Consider the following 19153-nt stretch of genomic DNA (forward strand, 5'->3'; position numbering starts at 1 on the left):
CTCACCTGTGTTGATTGTCTGAGTGGCTGCACCTGGTGATCCCCGGCTGAGTGTTCCCCTCCTCGTGTATTTAGCTCATTCACTCCCTGTCTGCTGGGCGAGATCGTACTGTAATGAAATGCCAGACCAAAGGACCCAAAAGCAGACACAGGATACAAGCACGTTCTAGTCCGTCTAATCAGAAAATAGGTTCGTCACACAGGAGGTCAAAACAAGCAGGCAGAGGTACGAAAACGGCAGGGTAACTCGGGAACTAGGACTAGAAACTGGGTCAAATAAATCACGAAGGTCAATCAGAAATAAGGCTCGAGGGAATTGTACACAAAGGAAACAAGACGATCTCGCACAGCAGACAGGGAGTGAATGTGTCTCAACACAAGTAAGACACATGAGGATGATCAGGACGTAGGGAAACAGGTAGGGATGGGCAGGAAGGAGTGATCTAGAAAAGAGACACAAGGTAAGTAACCAAAATAAAACAGGAAATGAGAAACTAGAAACATGAGGAAAAAAAGGTAACTTAACTAACTAGCCGGGAGACGTGACATCATTAAAGAAGCATGCATGAAGCAACATTAATAAAAAATAAAAATAACAGCCTTGGGAAATAATCTCTCTTTGTGTTGGTTTGTTTAGCAAGCGTTGTCCTGTTTTTTGTTTTTTGTTTTCTTTTTAATAATGTATTTCAATTTTCCAGATCACAAGTGCCCGGGCAACAAAGTGTACAAGCCCTGTGGCCCTGCAGTGGAGCCAACATGTAGTGACAGGTGATGTATCCGTCACATGCCATACACCACATCAATGATTCAACTTTTATGGTGACTCAGGAATGTAAAGCTTGCTATGAAAGAAGTGGAACCCTTTACAGCCTGATACCTTAAATAATGGCCAGAAAATTCTATTTTTTGGAATGGAATTTTTTTGTAACCTTCTACTGAAATTAAAAGAACTGCCATAAAATTTTATATACACATTTTTTTTGGTACCACATTTGAGACATTTAAGCTTTTTTTTTACAACTGATAATCCACTGGAAGGAATTTTATTGTTGATCTGATTGCATACAAAAGGTTTTTCAGGAAATTATAGATCATATTTATTAGACAGAGGTCTCATAAAATTGTGAATCAGATATGATACAGTCAGATTTAAAGGATTAAACCTTGTGAAGTCTGCGTCTGGTATTCAGACTCCTGCAGTGAAAGCTGTTGACAGGACTATTCTTCATCATAAAGGAAGATTAAAACTCTTAACGCACTTTTGTTAGCAACCCTCAGAAAGATTTTCACAGCGCTGTAATAACCACAAATGTAATTTCTGACACCAGATATAACCAACAGCACAATGCAGGGTCGCTTGCTGGTATCAGGAGGGAGGGTTGTTTCTGTCCTGAAGGCACTATCCTGTTCAACAAAGTCCACGACATATGTGTCCCATCATGTGGTAAGAGCAGATCCTTTTGGAAATGTGGGTTTCTGGAATATTTCCCACAGATGCTCTCCATTAGTATTGAGGAGTCTCTGTTTGAATTTCAGATTGCACAGGACCAGATGGAAAACCCAAACTGGTGAGAACTCTGCCCTGGACGTGAATCGTGTTGTTGGATATTTAAACAAACTGTGATCATAACCTATTTGTCTGTTAATCAGCCTGGAGAGAAATGGACAGTTGGCTGTAAAGAGTGTGTCTGTGACATCACCAATGGCGTCCAGTGTCAGCCAATACCATGCCCGACCCCGCAGATCCCCAACTGCAGTGAGCCCGGCCAGAAGCAAGTCAATGAGAGCGATGGCTGCTGCTCAACACTGAAATGTGGTCAGTACTAGGGGCCCATTATTTGCTCAGCTGTTACACCGTGGCTCCTGGTCCGTGCTAAACTAAACCTAAAAACATGACTTTAAAGCTACTTTCAGAACTATCAGTATAAAAAATCCTGACCAGAGTCTCTGTTTAAATAGGCACATTTGAGATTTCATACAAGAAAGATCTGAATCTACAAATCTCAATCCCAATAAAGTTGCAAACAGCAATTTACAAATCCTTTTCAACCTATATTCAACTAAATACAACTCAAATACAAGGTATTTAATGTTCAAAATCATAAACTTTATTGCTACTTAGGAAATATGAACATTCTTCATTTTGTTCCCTGCAACACGTTCTGAAAAAAAACCTCTCTGGTCCTCTTTCACTGTGAAGCCATGCTGTTGTAACTTGTTCAGAATGTGTCTTGGCATTGTCTCACTGAAATAAGCAGGGACATCCCTGAAAAAGACGCTGTCAAGATGGAAGCATATGTTGCTCCAATGCTGCCTTCACAGATGTGCAGGTGGTTCATGCCATGGGTACTGATACATGTCACAGGTCAGTTTATCTCAGATGAGCTCAGGTCCTGAGAAGTGGGCCAGGGTTCTGGATTGTGTTGCTATACAGCTTTGGCTTTGCATGGTAGAGTCTTATCTTACAGTATATTCAGAAAGTATTCAGACCCCCTTTACTGAGATGTTTCTACACCTTAATTGGAGTCCACCTGTGGTAAACTAAAATGAATGGACATTATTTGTAAAGGCACACACCTCTCTATAGAAGGCCTCCAAGCTGACAATGCATATCAGAGGAAAAACCAAGCCATGAGGTCAAAGGAACTGCCTGCAGAGCTCAGAGACAGGATTGTTAGAAGGCACAGATTGCAGTGGCTTCCATTATTCTGAAATTGAAGAAGTTTGGCACAACCAGGACTCTTCCAAGAACTGATCATCTGGCCAGACTGAGCAATCAGGTGATATGGGCCTTAGTAAGAGGGGACCTGCAAAGAGTAACTCCAGAGATCCTGTGTGGAGATGGGTCAAAGTTCCAGAAGGTCAACAATCACTGCAGCCCTCAACTGATCCAGGATTTATTGCAGAGTGGCTAGAAAGAAGCCTCTCCTCAGAAAGCCAAGTGGGCTTAGAGGTTTTCATATGCATATATACCCGTGCATCACCGTATGGCAAAGCTACCTATGCTACAACACTACAGCACAGCAGTCTGGTCTCATAAATTCATAAAGTCAAACACACACTACAATGTAATTCACAGCAATGTGAGTTCAGAAACACTTAAGATCTTCTTTCTGGGGGTGAGTCAGTAATGGGAGATAATTTGAAGTTAATTAATAACCATACATTCTGCAGCAACAACATCAGGTGCAACAATAAAACCACGGATTGTTTTTAAAACATTTAAACCTATCTTTATCTCTTTTTATGTGATATGTAAATGAAGTTACAAGGATTTTGTTGGTCCCTACTGATGTGCAATGTGAAATACATATTTACAGCCAATCTTTATCTGTTTTAAAGCACACATAACATTTCTTCAGAGTCCTAGATCCTGTCTCATCATAGATAGGGAGAGCATATGTGCCATTATGCAGAGAGAAAATGCAATAAAGGAAAAAAGAGACAAATTTCCATTTGATCCTCTGTCCTGATGTAACTTAGTTCATATGTTAAGTGTGAAAATGATGCTGCAACTATAAATCACCTCCAGCATCCCTGTAATAAACATCCTTTCTGTTGTTTATAGACTTAAAGCATTTTGTAAAAGGATTGAATGAAACAGCAATAGAAGAGAGTGCTGTGCTTTCTGTGCTTGGGAAAGCACACAGGCAAGTGCATGGTCCACCTGCATCTTCTGCTGTGTGGCTTTTAAACACCTTGCATTTTTAAAAACTGGAACTGCCAAATCCTGGTAGAAGGTTAACTCTAAATTCTTTGCTGTTGCATGTTGAGGAAAGTTGTTTATTGGACTATCTTCCCATGCAGTCTTTGATTGAGTGGAGAACCTTACACCATCGTTGATAATGAACGAATGAGACTTTCAGGAATGCTCCTTTTATACCCAATCATGGCACATCATCTGTAATAAATTAATTGACTTACCTGGGGAATGCTTTTATTTGGACTGGAAGGAGGCGGTGGTGAGTCCTGACGCTACACCAGTAGTGCTGTTGTTCAGTTATTTAGCTGTTGGTGATTTCAACTATATTTTTAGGATGAATTGTCTTCACTGAAATGAATATCAGACTAGTCATGCTGTGTGATGTAAGTGCAAACTTTTGTAAACAAAGCCTAAAATTCAGTAAATCTTCAATATAAAGTGATAATCGATTCCTCATGTACTTCAACAGAATGCGATGTTTCCTTGTGTGACCCTCCAATGACCTGCCCGCTGGGTTTTGAACTGCACCACGTTAATGGCATCTGCTGCAAGACTTACGTGTGTGGTATGTGACTCTGTCAGTCTGAATATGGAAACACTGACCCTCTGTGGTTTTGAAATCAGTTTCTGACTAAACAAGAAAAATCCATCTTCACTGATGGCCTTTTTTTCTGGTAAACGCCATGAAGAGTTTGTTTATTAACCAGATATGCCTCAGAAATCCTGTTAAGGTTTTCAAAATAAGAGTAGTGTTTTATACTTTTAAGTTTTTGAAAGAACTATACACCTCATTCTTACCTTTTTTGTTTGTTTTGCAGCGCCTAAAGGTGTGTGTGTCTTCATGGGCACTGAGTACATGGTAGGTATACAGTTCAACATCCAGATATACAGTTTATTCAGAAAGTATACAGACCCTCTTCACTTTTTTCCAATTTTGAGTGTTGCAACCTGATGCTACAGTTGTTTAAGTTCATTTTTTTTCTCACTAACCTGCTGACACCTGAGCTTTTGTTTGAATACATTTTTTATTTTCTCTCATTTATTTTGGATCAGTAGGACCTGATTAGTTTAAAATCTCGGTCTTGTCTTCGTACAGCAATTTGTTTTCACAAAAACAGGTTTATCCACAAATATCCTAAAGGTCCTGATTCTGCAGAGAAAACCATCCCTGGATCGGCTTTAGAACAGATGTTTTTTCTGAGTGGACAGTTGTTGTTGGTCTTCAGTCAGTCAGGAATGGTGTCAGTCATTAAAAAAGGGATGGGGGGTTGTTTTGATGTTGGACCACAGGGACTTGTTAAGGCCAAGCATAAAAAAAATTCCAATAAAAGTTCTGAATTTATTAGAAATTGTCCTTTTCAAAATCCACACAAATTCCCTAAAATTCAAAAATAAATGTAGAAAATTTCTGTGTAAATATGTAAACATAATTTTAACATATCTCAGAGAAATATTCCCAAAATGTTTCAGTTAATATGTAACTAAACATTTCCTCAAAAATTCCATTTAAATTCTTGGAAATTTTCAAGAAAAATCTCCCTAGAATTTCTTATCCAAATCTCAAAAATGTACAAATACATTCCCTGAAATGTCCATAAAAATTCTTACCAATTTCAGATAACACCTGCCCCAAATTTACATGAAAATAATTTAAAATTTCAAATCTGATTCCTAATAATTATATTTCCCTAAATTTACATAAAATGCCTTGAAAAAAATCTGCAAACAATCTTAAACAATTCAAAAGATTTTTTCCTGTTAAACCTCAAATAAAAATTCCTAAAATATACCAACATTTCCCCGAAATTCTAGGAAAATACTTGACATTTTCTAAAAAAAAAAAAAAAAAAAAAAAAAAGCTGAAAAATACCCTTGAAAATTCCTGAAAATTTGATTGCAGATTTTCCAACATTTCAAGCAAGTTAGTTGAACTTCAGCGGACATTCTGGACAATTACCTCAAAAATTCTGATAGCAGAAATTATTACTTTGTTATAGGAAAACCAGAATGTCATATCCTCATATGTACATGCAGGGTAGGAGTAGGAGGATATTCTAAACTCAGTTCCCCATGTTGACAAAGTGAAAAGAGAATTTTAGAAAGATTTGCAAATTTGAAACAAAAATTAAAAAAAAGAAATATCACATTGACTTCAAGCGAATGGTATGACTCAAAATTCAGGGCTGAATTGGTTAAAATTTGCACAGCCACTCTGCCTTCTATAGAAGAGATGTTTGCCTCTACATATCATGTCAAATCAATTTGGTTTACCACAGGTAGACTCCAATCAAGGTGTAGAAACATCTCAGCAAAGATCCAGAGAAACTGAAGGAACCTGAGCTATATCTATGTAGTCATTTCAAAGAGTCTGAAGGCTGGTGTCAGTGTGGTATTTCAGTTGTTTTGTTTGTCATAAATGTGCAAAGATTTGATAAATTCTGTTTCCCCTTCATCATTATGGGGTACCCATTGTAGATTTAATGTAAAAATGAATTCAAACAACTGCAACATAACAAATGGAAGAAGTTGAGGGGGTCTAATTACTTTGACTACACTGAATGTCAGCACAGAAGCTGTCAGCTTAGTTTTGTATTTCTATTGTATGCAGAAAGTCTAGCTTTTGTCATAAAAAAACAGTTGTATCTTTATTATGACTAAAGACAAGAAAAATACAGCAAAATCCAAGGAATATTTGTTTTATCACTGTTTTTGGCGAAACTTAAAGACACAATTGGTAGGAAACATGGTAACTAAAAAAAAAACTTTCACAGAAAAGTAACAAAAGTCCATTTATGTTTTTTAGCCTGGTGAAAAAATACCAACACCAGATTCTCCATCACCACCAACAACAACAACCGGACACCCAACAGGACCAACAAGTGGAGCACCTGGTCAATCAAGAGGAACACCTGGAACACCTGGCCAATCAGCAGGAACACCTGGTCAATCAGCAGGAACACCTGGAACACCTGGTCAATCAGCAGGAACACCTGGAACACCTGGCCAATCAGCAGGAACACCTGGAACACCTGGCCAATCAGCAGGTACAACTAGGGCACCTGGTCAATCAGCAGGAACACCTGGAACACCTGGTCAATCAGCAGGAACACCTGGTCAATCAGGAGGAACACCTGGAATACCTGGTCAATCAGCAGGAACAACTAAGGCACCTGGTCCATCAGCAGGAACACCTGGAACACCTGGTCAATCAGCAGGAACAACTAGAGCACCTGGTCAATCAGCAGGAACACCTGGTCAATCAGGAGGAACACCTGGAATACCTGGTCAATCCGCAGGAACACCTGGAACACCTGGTCAATCAGGAGGACCACCTGGAACACCTGGTCAATCAGCAGGAACAACTAGAGCACCTGGTCAATCAGGAGGAACCCCTGGAACACCTGGTCAATCAGGAGGAACACCTGGAATACCTGGCCAATCAGCAGGAACACCTGGAACACCTGGTCAATCAGCAGGAACAACTAAGGCACCTGGTCAATCAGGAGGAACACCTGGAATACCTGGCCAATCAGCAGGAACACCTGGAACACCTGGCCAATCAGCAGGAACAACTAAGGCACCTGGTCCATCAGGAGGACCACCTGGAACACCTGGTCAATCAGCAGGAACAACTAAGGCGCCTGGTCCATCAGGAGGACCACCTGGAACACCTGGCCAATCAGGTGGAACACCTGGAACACCTGGTCAATCAGCAGGAACACCTGGAGCTCCTGGTCAATCAGGAGGAACACCTGGTCCATCAGCAGGAACAGGCCAGCCATCTGGACCAACAACAACAACAATTGGCCAGCCATCAGGGCCAACAACTGCAGGCATGGGCCAGCCATCGGGATCAACAACAGCAGGAATGGGCCAGCCATCGGGACCAACAACAACAAGAATGGGCCAGCCATCAGGACCAACAACTGCAGGAATGGGCCAGCCATCAGGACCAACAACAGCAGGCATGGGCCAGCCATCGGGACCAACAACTGCAGGAATGGGTCAGCCATCGGGACCAACAACAGCAGGAATGGGTCAGCCATCGGGACCAACAACTGCAGGAATGGGCCAGCCATCAGGACCAACAACAGCAGGCATGGGCCAGCCATCGGGACCAACAACTGCAGGAATGGGTCAGCCATCGGGACCAACAACAGCAGGAATGGGTCAGCCATCGGGACCAACAACTACAGGAATGGGTCAGCCATCGGGACCAACAACAGCAGGAATGGGTCATCCATCGGGACCAACAACTGCAGGAATGGGTCAGCCATCGGGACCAACAACAGCAGGAATGGGTCAGCCATCGGGACCAACAACTGCAGGAATGGGTCAGCCATCGGGACCAACAACAGCAGGAATGGGTCAGCCATCGGGACCAACAACTGCAGGAATGGGCCAGCCATCGGGACCAACAACAGCAGGAATGGGTCAGCCATCGGGACCAACAACAGCAGGAATGGGCCAGCCATCGGGACCAACAACAGCAGGAATGGGTCAGCCATCGGGACCAACAACTGCAGGAATGGGTCAGCCATCGGGACCAACAACTGCAGGAATGGGTCAGCCATCGGGACCAACAACAGCAGGCATGGGCCAGCCATCGGGACCAACAACTGCAGGAATGGGTCAGCCATCGGGACCAACAACAGCAGGAATGGGTCAGCCATCGGGACCAACAACAGCAGGAATGGGCCAGCCATCGGGACCAACAACAGCAGGAATGGGCCAGCCATCGGGACCAACAACTGCAGGAATGGGTCAGCCATCGGGACCAACAACTGCAGGAATGGGCCAGCCATCGGGACCAACAACAGCAGGCATGGGCCAGCCATCGGGACCAACAACTGCAGGAATGGGTCAGCCATCGGGACCAACAACAGCAGGAATGGGTCAGCCATCGGGACCAACAACTGCAGGAATGGGTCAGCCATCGGGACCAACAACTGCAGGAATGGGTCAGCCATCGGGACCAACAACTGCAGGAATGGGTCAGCCATCGGGACCAACAACTGCAGGAATGGGTCAGCCATCGGGACCAACAACAGCAGGAATGGGTCAGCCATCGGGACCAACAACTGCAGGAATGGGTCAGCCATCGGGACCAACAACTGCAGGAATGGGTCAGCCATCGGGACCAACAACTGCAGGAATGGGTCAGCCATCGGGACCAACAACAGCAGGAATGGGTCAGCCATCGGGACCAACAACTGCAGGAATGGGTCAGCCATCGGGACCAACAACAGCAGGAATGGGTCAGTCATCAGGACCAACAACCACAGGAATGGGTCAGCCATCAGGACCAACAACTGCAGGAATGGGTCAGTCATCAGGACCAACAACTGCAGGAATGGGTCAGTCATCAGGACCAACAACCACAGGAACAGGCATGACTTATGCCCCAGGACCCTGCATGGAATGTGTGTGCGGCCCATATATGGATCCAGTCACCCAGGTTAACATCATAAATTGCAAACCCATTGTTTGCAACACCACCTGCCCAGAAGTAAGCTCACCTAAATGTTGTACAAAATGTAAACAACTTCAGTTTTTTTTATGCAAAGGAACACTTTATCTAAAAAAGGGTTTTTTGTCCCAAGATTATGCAAGGATGCAATTTGGGAATTACATTAATGAAACTAATGAAGTGCTGTCATTTCCTTTAAGGCCAGAGAGGTAATTGACCTTATATTTATATTCATGCATACATCCAGCTTGGGTGGAGTGTGATAAATTCTTTCTGCAAATAGAAGCACTATCAAAAGGACAAAGTTTTGTGCTTTTTATGGCTGTGCCTTTTACTCAAATTCTGAAAAAAGTCATCTTGAGCTACTGAGTCCCAAAAGTGGTTACATGTTTGGCTAGAGCTCATAAATGGCAGAAGACATGGGTTAAAAGCCTCTGTCTTAAGTCTAAAGAAGAGGTGCCAGGCAAGGTTTACATATGGTCTTTCCCACCAAGCAGTCTGGTTTGGCTCAGTACAATTTGTCACAGTTGAGCCATAAAACCCTAATCATGCTTGTGTTTCCCCAACTGCTATATGTCCAGCCTTGCTCATTGTGATGGGAAATCAGTCCCTTTTTAGCAATCTGGATCATTTGGCTCAGCGCAGTATTAAGACATGAGGCCAAGTTGGCCTCATCTGGTCCCAGTTGAGCTTTTCAAATGTTGATGAAACAAAAAAAAATGGTAGAAAGGAGCAGCATAACTAAGGGCTGGTACAGGCCTGGCACATGTGCAGATTTGCCTAGATAGGGCCATCCTCACAAACAGAGTGACTGTGCAAGGAGACTAGTAAGAGAGGCCCCCAAAACACCTATGACTCTGAAGGTGTTACAAGCTTCAGCAGCTGAGATGGGAGAGACTCTGCATACAACAACTATTGCCCAGGTTCTTCACTAGTGAAAGGACATACTAAGAATTGCTAGATGGCTGACTCTACCTACCAAGCCACAGTCGCCCCAGCAATCACCATCAGTTTGTCATCAGCTGGGCTGTATACAGTTCCATTTCATCTGAGAATTGGTCAAAGGAAGATTTACCCAGTCTTGGAAGTCCACTACAGCTCTCTGGCCGGTCCAGGCCCGTCATCGTCCCAATTGCTGCATAGGCGTTTAAGCTGCTCAGCTATCTCCAGTTCCCTTTATTTCAGCTTCTGTATTAGCTGCAGCGATGACTAACTCAAAATCCCTGCATATCATCAAATTCCCTACATAGATTTTAGTTCCTCAAAACTCCTCTGGAGTTAAGCTTTGTTTGATGTCACCATAGCCATGTGCTGCCCATGTAGATAAACAACCCCAGCGCCAAACTGGAAGTAGAAAAAATTACTTTGTGTTTATATTAAAGGAGTCTTGCAACATATATTTTAGGTAACACAATATGTATGTAATTATTCACTTTTTACTTACTTGGTAATGGGCATATTTTTAAGCTAGACATTTGGTTTTTAATATCTTTATCAGCTGGACATCCACCAGTATATGCAGGCTAAAAATTCCTGATGTGATGGCTTGGGGCTGTTTTGCTGCTTCAGGACCTGGACCACTGATGGTACTGATGGAACCATGAACTGTGCTCTCTACCAGAAAAAGGGGGATGTCCGGCCACCAGTTCATGACCTCAAGCTTAGACACACTTGGGTTATACAGCAGGTCAATGAAAACACCAAACACACCAGCAAGTCCACCACTGAATGGCTTGAAACAAAAATGAGGGTTTTGGAGTGGCCAAGTCAAAGTCTGGACTTAAATCTGACTGAGATACTGTGGCATGGCCTTAAATAGACCATACTTACTGGCAAACCCTCCAATGTGGCTGAATTAAAACAAATTTGCAAAGCAGAATGGGCCAAAATCTCTCCACAGTGATTGTGAGTAATCACACAAGCTTGTTTGCCACTAAGGGTGTGCAGCCAATTATTAGGTTGGATAAATTTTTTCATTGGGCCATGTAGGTTTGGATGGCTTTTTTCCTTAATAAATTAGTTCATAACTGCATTTTGTATTGACTCAGGTTATCTTTGACTAATGTTAAAATTTCAATTTGAAAGAGACGCCATAAATAAGTTTTAAAGCTTTTTCTTTGTCTGCAGGAGGTAAAAAAAATATGTCTGCTGCTTCTAAATGTACTACAAAACACATGATGTCAACGACTGTAAATAAAAGCAACAATAATTGATCATTATTTATTCTCTCCTTTTCCTCTGTGTCAAGGGTTTTGAATATGAGGAACTACCAAACAAGTGTTGTGGGAAGTGTTTCCAGAAGAGATGTGTCGTCATCACACCTAACAACATCAAGATATATATAAAGGTCAGTCATGTCAAAGTGTGAAACTTGACACTTAACACTTTTACAGTAATTCACTGTTACAGTAACACTATATGGACAAAATGTTCAGCCACCTGACAATTAAACTAACAGGTATTGTAATGACACTGTATTCAAATACATGTACTTTAAAGGGGACATATTATGCAAAAATCACTTTTTCAGGCGTTAACAACACAAATATGTGCCCCTGGCCTGTCCACAATCCCCTCAAGTACCAGAAAAATCCATCTCCTCTCCCCCCTGTCTTTCTCCACCTACCATGCTACCAGCTGAGATGTTGGATAGCTCAGTGGGTTACCCTGCTGACTATGATCTGGGAGCTTGATGGTTTGAATCCCAGTCAGGTCCTAAATTTTGGATAAAAGTGTCTGTAACATCAGGAGTATCACATCCATTTCCTGAGAGGGGGTGTGGTCAGGGGCGGATCAGACAGCTAATTATCGTTTAAAGCCACAGACACAGAAATGGCTCGTTCTGAGAAGGGCTGAAACAGAGGGGTTTTTAGACATGCAAAAATCCTATACTAGAGTGTTTTTCAGCAATAAACTTCACAGGCATGTTTTGGGGACCTCTGAGACCAACATAAACTTGTCTTAAAAGGGTAAAATATGTCCCCTTTTATAAGTAGTTCGCCCCGTTTTGCTGCTGTAACAGCCTCCACTCTTCTTGGAAGGCTCTCCACAAGATTTTGGAGTGTTTTTGTGGGCCATGGGAATCCATGCCATGAAGCTCCAGTCAGACGGTTTTTGTGCATACATTAATGCCAGTAGATGTTCAGAGCTCTTCAGCAGAGGGCACCATGCCCCTTTGCAGTCTTTGACCTGACTTTGTGATTTTACATGGTCTTCTGCTTCGTGGCTAAGTTGCTGTTGTTCCTAAACGCTTCCACTTTCTAATATTATCACAGTTGACTTGTGGAATATCCAGACAGGGATGAATTATTACAGTAACCTGGCATGTTAGATCCATCTGGAAAACTACTTGTAGACAGCGATTGGGAAAGGGCAGAGCATTTAAAAAAACTTGGAGGGTGACTGGATGGGCGTTTTGTCTGTCACAACTATCCGGGCCAATCAGAGCAAAAAAACACGTGAAGTAGCCACTACCAAGCTGCTCCCGAACCGAAGGAGTGAACTCCATACAGAACTGCATAACGCGAACAATGGCGACTGTAGACATGTCAGTACAAGACTTTTGTCATTTTTGAAAAGAAAACAACTCACTGCTGTTCTTCTTTTAACAAAGAAATGTTGTCAAGTTCTGATAAAACTGGCGCTTTAACAGCATCCACGCTAAGCTCTTCCGCCATGATTGCACCGGCCTCTTCTTGCTGCTTGCCTACATCATGACTCCGGCGCGCCCGAAAGTACTGCTCCTCGTTGCTGATTGGTCCTGTCACTTTCTAACTGGGTCCAAACAGTTCAGACGGGAGCTTTGCAAGATGGATTCGCCCGTGGGAAACACGGAAATGGGCGTATCCATCTGCTTCGCAAGGTTATTATCACAGGCCTTCTTATTGCTAAGGTAGCATCCATCACAAAGTCACGGAGTACTCTGAACGACCCGTTTTGTTTCATAAGTGTTTGACAATGTTGGCTGCACGGCTAGGTGCTTGATTTTATACATCTGTGGCAACAGCTCTGATTACAACACCTGAATTCAATAATAAACAGATGTGGCCAAATGCTTTTGTCTGTATAGTGTATGTCTACTTTTAGGATGAGATTTTTTATGTTGAAATATGAACTAATACAAAACATTCTTATAAATTTTTAATCTTGACTTTGCCATTTTAGAGCAAGTATTGCTAACCTTTGTTTGTCTTCAGTCAGGTTAGGTTAGTCCATGAGCTAAATTGCTAATTATGATCACACTGTTGCCTTATCTTCTTCTCTTTCTGATGATCTAGGAAAATGAAACTTTAATCATTCCTGGGGATAACTGTTTGCACTATGTCTGTGAGAATATCAACGGAGAGCTCAAGGCAAAGGAGGTCCTGTCTCTTTGTCCTGCCTTTAACCTCTTGGACTGTGAACCTGTAAGTTAAACAAACTGCTGCAGCTCATACCTTATCTCTTCAGTTAAAGATACTATCTGATTCATTCACATCATTATCACAAATTATCCATATCACTCACAATACCATGTTATCCATTAAGGGTGCAAAAGATAAAGAAAAGCGGGCATAACAAAACACCAAAGGAATAAAACTTTTTTGCAGTAGACACCAGCAGGAATACATGCCGGGGCTTTCCTCTCAATCTCATAAACTTCCCTGCTCTGTTTTTAGAAGGACAGATAGGGTCAAAGACACTGTGGACTGATGAATACCTAAAGTCTTTGAGATGACTTTATAAGCCCTTCCAGTCTTATGCAATTCAGCAATTCTTGATCAAAGGTCTGAGGAGATCTGCAAGGCATGGTTCACATCAGCAGATGCTTCTTGTGAAGAGAAAACTCAAAAGTGTTTTAATAAGTCCCAGTAGCTTTTCACCTGGCTAGAATCTCCTTTAACTGGTTGGACTTCAGGTGTGCTAACACCTGACTCAGGTTAGCTCTTATTAAAGTCATTAGCCTAAGGGTTCACTTAATTTTTCCAGCAGCACTGTGAATGTTTCATGGCTGTGCTCAACAAAGACATGACATATTCTAATTATTTGTGTGGTATTGGGTTAAGCACATTGTGTTTGTCTGTACTTTTGACTTAGAAGCAGATCACATCACGTTTGATGACCAATTTAAGCAGAGAATACATACTTTTTCCTGCAACTGAACCTAAAAATATGCACCTTGCAGCTATGATTGTTATACATTTCTGACAAACAGCTTCAACCATGTCTTCCTCTTTCAGGGTACAGTGACGACTGATCCAACTGGATGCTGCCAAACCTGTAAGTTAGAGGAGTCACTGTATGTAAACAATGGCTGCTGACAGGCTGCAGACGTGATTTATTAATACTGTTAAGATATTTTATCAGCAACAAAAGGACGGGAATGCTATCTAGGAGGCTATCACCAACACATACAGAGCATTCAGAACGTCATCTTATTTCAGTTCTGTTATGTTGCAGCCAGATGTAACAGTCATATGATTTTTTTTAATCTCATTAATCTACACTCAGTACCCTATCATGACAAAGAGAAAACATAATTTTAAAAATGTCTGCAAGTTTATAAAAAAGAGGAAACACCACATCTACATAAGTATACAGTACGTTTATACTTAGTACATAGTTGAAGCACTTTTAAAAGCAATTATAGCCTCAAGTCTTTTTAAACATGACATAACAAGTTTTGCACACCTGGATTGGGAGATTTTCTGCCATTCTTCTTTGCAAATCCTCTCAAACTCAGTCAGGTTGGATGTGAACCATCTGTGGACAGTCATTTTCAGGTCTCTCCAGAGATGTTCAGGTCAGGGCTCTGGCTTTGCCAATCAAGAGTCGTCCCTAAAGTCAGGTGTACACTGTGCAATTTCAAGCTGACTGTGCGATGGTCGTGGCAGAATGTCATCTCATACTGTGCGACTGAATCGTTTACGATGCACGACCAGCGTGCACGAGTTATGTGCTCAAACTGTACGACTGAAGTCGGGACGGACTGTGACAGAAACCCGTGGAGTTTCCTTTTTGAAAAGTCTCAGGGTCTGAGGGTGAAGTGTTTCCAGTCATATTCTCTCTCTCCCCCCTCTATCTCTACCACTTTCTCTCTCTCTCTGTCTCACACACACAAGCAGCACCATGTCTGTGTCAGCTGCAGGTCCGCGGATAGGAATATTTCCTGCTTGTTTATTTCCTTTATCAAAGAGGGGGTGGAGGGGCATCAGAAAGTCATTCTAGCTGTAGCTGGTAATGTAGGACGCTGACTGACAGTTAACAAAGGAAAAAAAAATATTCCCCCAAAGTTGTTTATTCTACTCGCATTTCTGAGTTGTACGACCAAAATATCAAACATGCCAGAAATCCTCATGACAGTCAGGAGTAGTCAGGAGCAGGTCATAGTCACATGGTGGGCTGTGGTTGGCCGTTGTATGCCCCTGTACACAGCACGAGAAACGACGCCCGACTGAGAGTCGTACGACTCCAAATCTGTGGCTGAATCTTAGGAAAATCACACAGTGTACACCCGGCCTAAGCCACTCCTGTGTGGTCTTGGCTGCATGCTTAGGGTCATTGTCATGTTGGAATGTGAATCTTTGTCCCCATCTGAAGTCCTTAGCGCTGCAGAACAGGTTTTCATTGAGGATATTTTTGTTTTTTGCTCCACCAGTGTCCCTAGCTTTGCTGCTAAAAAAACACCCCCCACAGCATGATGCTGCCACCCCCATGCTTTACTGTTGGGATGGTATTGAGTTGAGCCTGGTTTCCCCTGGACATAACATTTAGAATTTAGGCTGAAAAGTTTAACCTTGGTTTCATCAGACAAGAGAATTTTGTTTCTTACAGTCAGAGAGAGCTAAAGGGGACTTTGGTTACAAACTAATTGTGGAGCTTAATTAATCGCATTATTGATGTAGTTAAGTGTAATACCTCCCCTTAAAATAAACTTAAAAGCAAAATTGCTGATTTTACAAGAAAAGGTGCAAGAAAAAGCTACTCAAGTCCTGTAGTTTCAGCGAGCGTAATTAGTTCCTCTCCACCACTGCATCATAGCGTTACAAACTTTGACCGACTGCTTTTTCTTACAGGCAAGCTGAAAGCTGTCTGTGAAGTCCACACTAAGCAGGAGATCATCAAGGTGAACGACTGTAAGGCCCTGAAGCCGGTCAACGTTACCTACTGTGCTGGGCAGTGTGGAAGCATGTCCATGTAAGTCCATCCATATCTATCTACTCAATGTGACGAATGTATTTCAGGGCTACAGGAAGCACGGGGAGAGAGTGGGGGGAAGACATGCGCCAAACATAACCACATTAGCACTGTCCTAATGACAGACTCTACTCTTTATAATATTAACATTGTCTGAATCCTTCATGCATACTTAAGGCTGTGCTTTGTAGTGGTAGCTCCTCACCCTCACTGCAAGTAAAAAATGTCCTAAGGCTGAATCCCAATTCTCCCCTTGACCCTCAAGCTCAACCCTCAGTCTTAACTCACCCCTAAAAATAAAGTGTAAGAGCCATCTCGTGACTTAGAAATGGGACACCCCTTAATAGCAGTTATGATTTCAGACGGTAGAGGGCAGTAATGTGCCAAAACTGCGTAGTCTGTCGATTCAGAGGAAGAAGAAGAAGAGCGAGAACGTGTTAATATTCAACCAAATAACATGCATAAACACCACAACCACAGACATATTCAGCTGAAAGTCACTGTATAACACGGCCATTAGCTAACGTCAAACACTAGTTGTAACTCGCAGGCTTGTCCATGACGGCACAGTTACTGGCTTACGATCGTAAAAATAAAAGTAAGTATTACCTACAAAAAGGCAAATAATCCATAAAATAAAATTAAACTAAGATATTGGAGTGTTTTTTGTATTTATTAGATTTCTATTAACTAAGACATTTACATTTGTAGCTCTATTTCTTCACCGCATTCGCTGCAATCTTTCTTTAAGTGATAACCCTCAATACCAAGGGAGCTCCAGGAACATCTCAAAACTGAGGGAGCCTTCAAACTCGTCCCCCAACTCAACACTCGCAGGAACAGGCATTTTGAGACTGAGGGTTAAGATTGAGGTTAAGGGTACAATTGGGATTCAGACTTAATTTGATACCTAAATCTTGAAGCATAGCTACAGCAACCTCAATTTCAAAAAAGTTGGGGCATCATGTATAGTGTAAACAAAACATCATGAAATGATTGTCAAGTCTCACAAACTCATGTTTTTATTCATGACAGAACTTAAACAGCACATCCGATGTTGAAACTGGAACATTTTACCATTTCATCAACACTATTAGCTCATTTTGATTTTCATGGCAGAAACACATCTCAAAAAAGTAGGGACAGGGCAACAAAAGGCTGCAAAAGTCAGTGGTATGAATGAAAAAAACAGCAGAAGGAGCACAATTAGGTTAACTGGAAACAAGTCAGAGACATGACTGAGTATAAAATCAACATTATAGACAGGTAGAGGTAGAGGTATATAGAGATTATATAGAGATGCCAATCAGTCTCTTCCCAAAAAACACACTGAATTTGATTTATTTCTTCTTGTTCTTTTTTTATTCTTTATTTTTATTTCTATTATTTTTTAGTCTTATTGTTTTATCTTATTAATCAGATATATTTCATTATTGATTATTTGTGGAAATAATTAATATGTAAATTTATATTATGTGTATTTAATGCATTTTTATTTTTTTTTTACACTGCTTTGGCAGTAACTGATCTGTTCATGCCAATAAATCAAACTGAAATTGAAAATTGAGAGGCAGAGTTTCTCAGAAGAAAAGATGGGCAGAGGTTCACCAATCTGCAAAAATCAGTGTCAAAAAATTGTGGAGAAACCTCAGAAAAAAATTCCTTAACGTAAAATTGCAAAGACCTTGTATATCCCACCATCAACAGTCTGTAATATCATCAAAAGATTCAGTGAATCAAAAGAAATCTATGTGCACAAGGGACATGTAGAAGAGTAGCTGCAGAGGTGCTCTGACCTACTGTAGTCACTGATAGAGTAACGAACTGTCTCTGTGTTTGCAGGTACTCTGCTGCAGCTAACTCGATGATGCATCGTTGTGAGTGTTGCTTAGAAGCTTCCACCAGTGAGGCTAAGGTGGAGCTCAAATGTGACGACGGCTCAAAGATTCTCCATACATACACCAACGTGGATATGTGTGTGTGCAGCAGAGCTGAGTGTGTGGGAGGAACAACACTGGTACCAGTGAAACGCCGCAGGAGACGCTGATCACTCCTAGTACCGGATATAACCTTTGAGATATGAGGCAACATGTAACCTCAGACCTTCTTATTCTTGTTAGGTTTCATTTTTCAGGCCAACTTGTGCTCTTCTTTTTAATTATCACAGATGGCTATTGTGATGTAAACCTTCTTCCTTCAAATCATCAATAAAACTAAATTTCTGCAGCATTAACTCCTGTATGGATATTCCTTCAAATCCTCAATAAAACTAGATCTCTGCAGCATTAACTCCTGTGTTGATATTCCTTCAAATCCTCAATAAAACTAGATCTCTGCAGCATTAACTTGTGTTGATATTCCTTCAAATCGTCAATAAAACTAGATTTCTACAGCATTAACTCCTGTATGGATATTCCTTCAAATAATAAATAAAACTAGATTTTCTTGCTATGGAGTTGACTCTCTTTGCTTCAACCCACCTTGCACCAGTGTTACATTTCTCTATCGATAAACTCACATTTGAAAGTGTTAAATATTTTACAAAATGACAAAGTAGTAGTAACTCTTAAAAATTGGTGGCAAGGTTGGTCCAAGCAGAGAGAATCAACCCTCATATCGAGACAATCTCAGAATTCTGACTTTTAACTTAGAAATCTGACTTATCTCAAAATGTTAAAATTAAAGACAAAAGTCAAATATTAAAGACAGTATTAAAAAATTTAACCTGGGGCACGCCGGTAGTCGAGTGGCTAAGGCACGCACCATGTACACAGGCAACCCAGGTTCAAATCCAGCCAGTGGCAC

At 41.7% G+C, this 19153-nt stretch overlaps 1 protein-coding gene across 1 annotated transcript; it reads left to right on the forward strand.

Moving 5' to 3' along the window:
- The first annotated feature begins 1386 nt into the window (after positions 1-1386).
- Positions 1387-11509, forward strand: LOC121520252 (probable cyclin-dependent serine/threonine-protein kinase DDB_G0292550). The gene is made up of 9 exons (XM_041803626.1): positions 1387-1443; positions 1536-1567; positions 1650-1815; positions 4172-4267; positions 4521-4561; positions 6506-6802; positions 6888-7465; positions 7521-9211; positions 11421-11509. The coding sequence occupies exons 4-8, from the start codon at positions 4201-4203 to the stop codon at positions 9163-9165; spliced, it is 2628 nt and encodes an 875-aa protein (XP_041659560.1). The 5' UTR covers positions 1387-1443; positions 1536-1567; positions 1650-1815; positions 4172-4200; the 3' UTR covers positions 9166-9211; positions 11421-11509.
- Positions 11510-19153: the final 7644 nt, after the last annotated feature.

This window comes from Cheilinus undulatus, linkage group 13, assembly GCF_018320785.1.
Source record: "Cheilinus undulatus linkage group 13, ASM1832078v1, whole genome shotgun sequence".
NCBI lineage: Eukaryota > Metazoa > Chordata > Actinopteri > Labriformes > Labridae > Cheilinus > Cheilinus undulatus.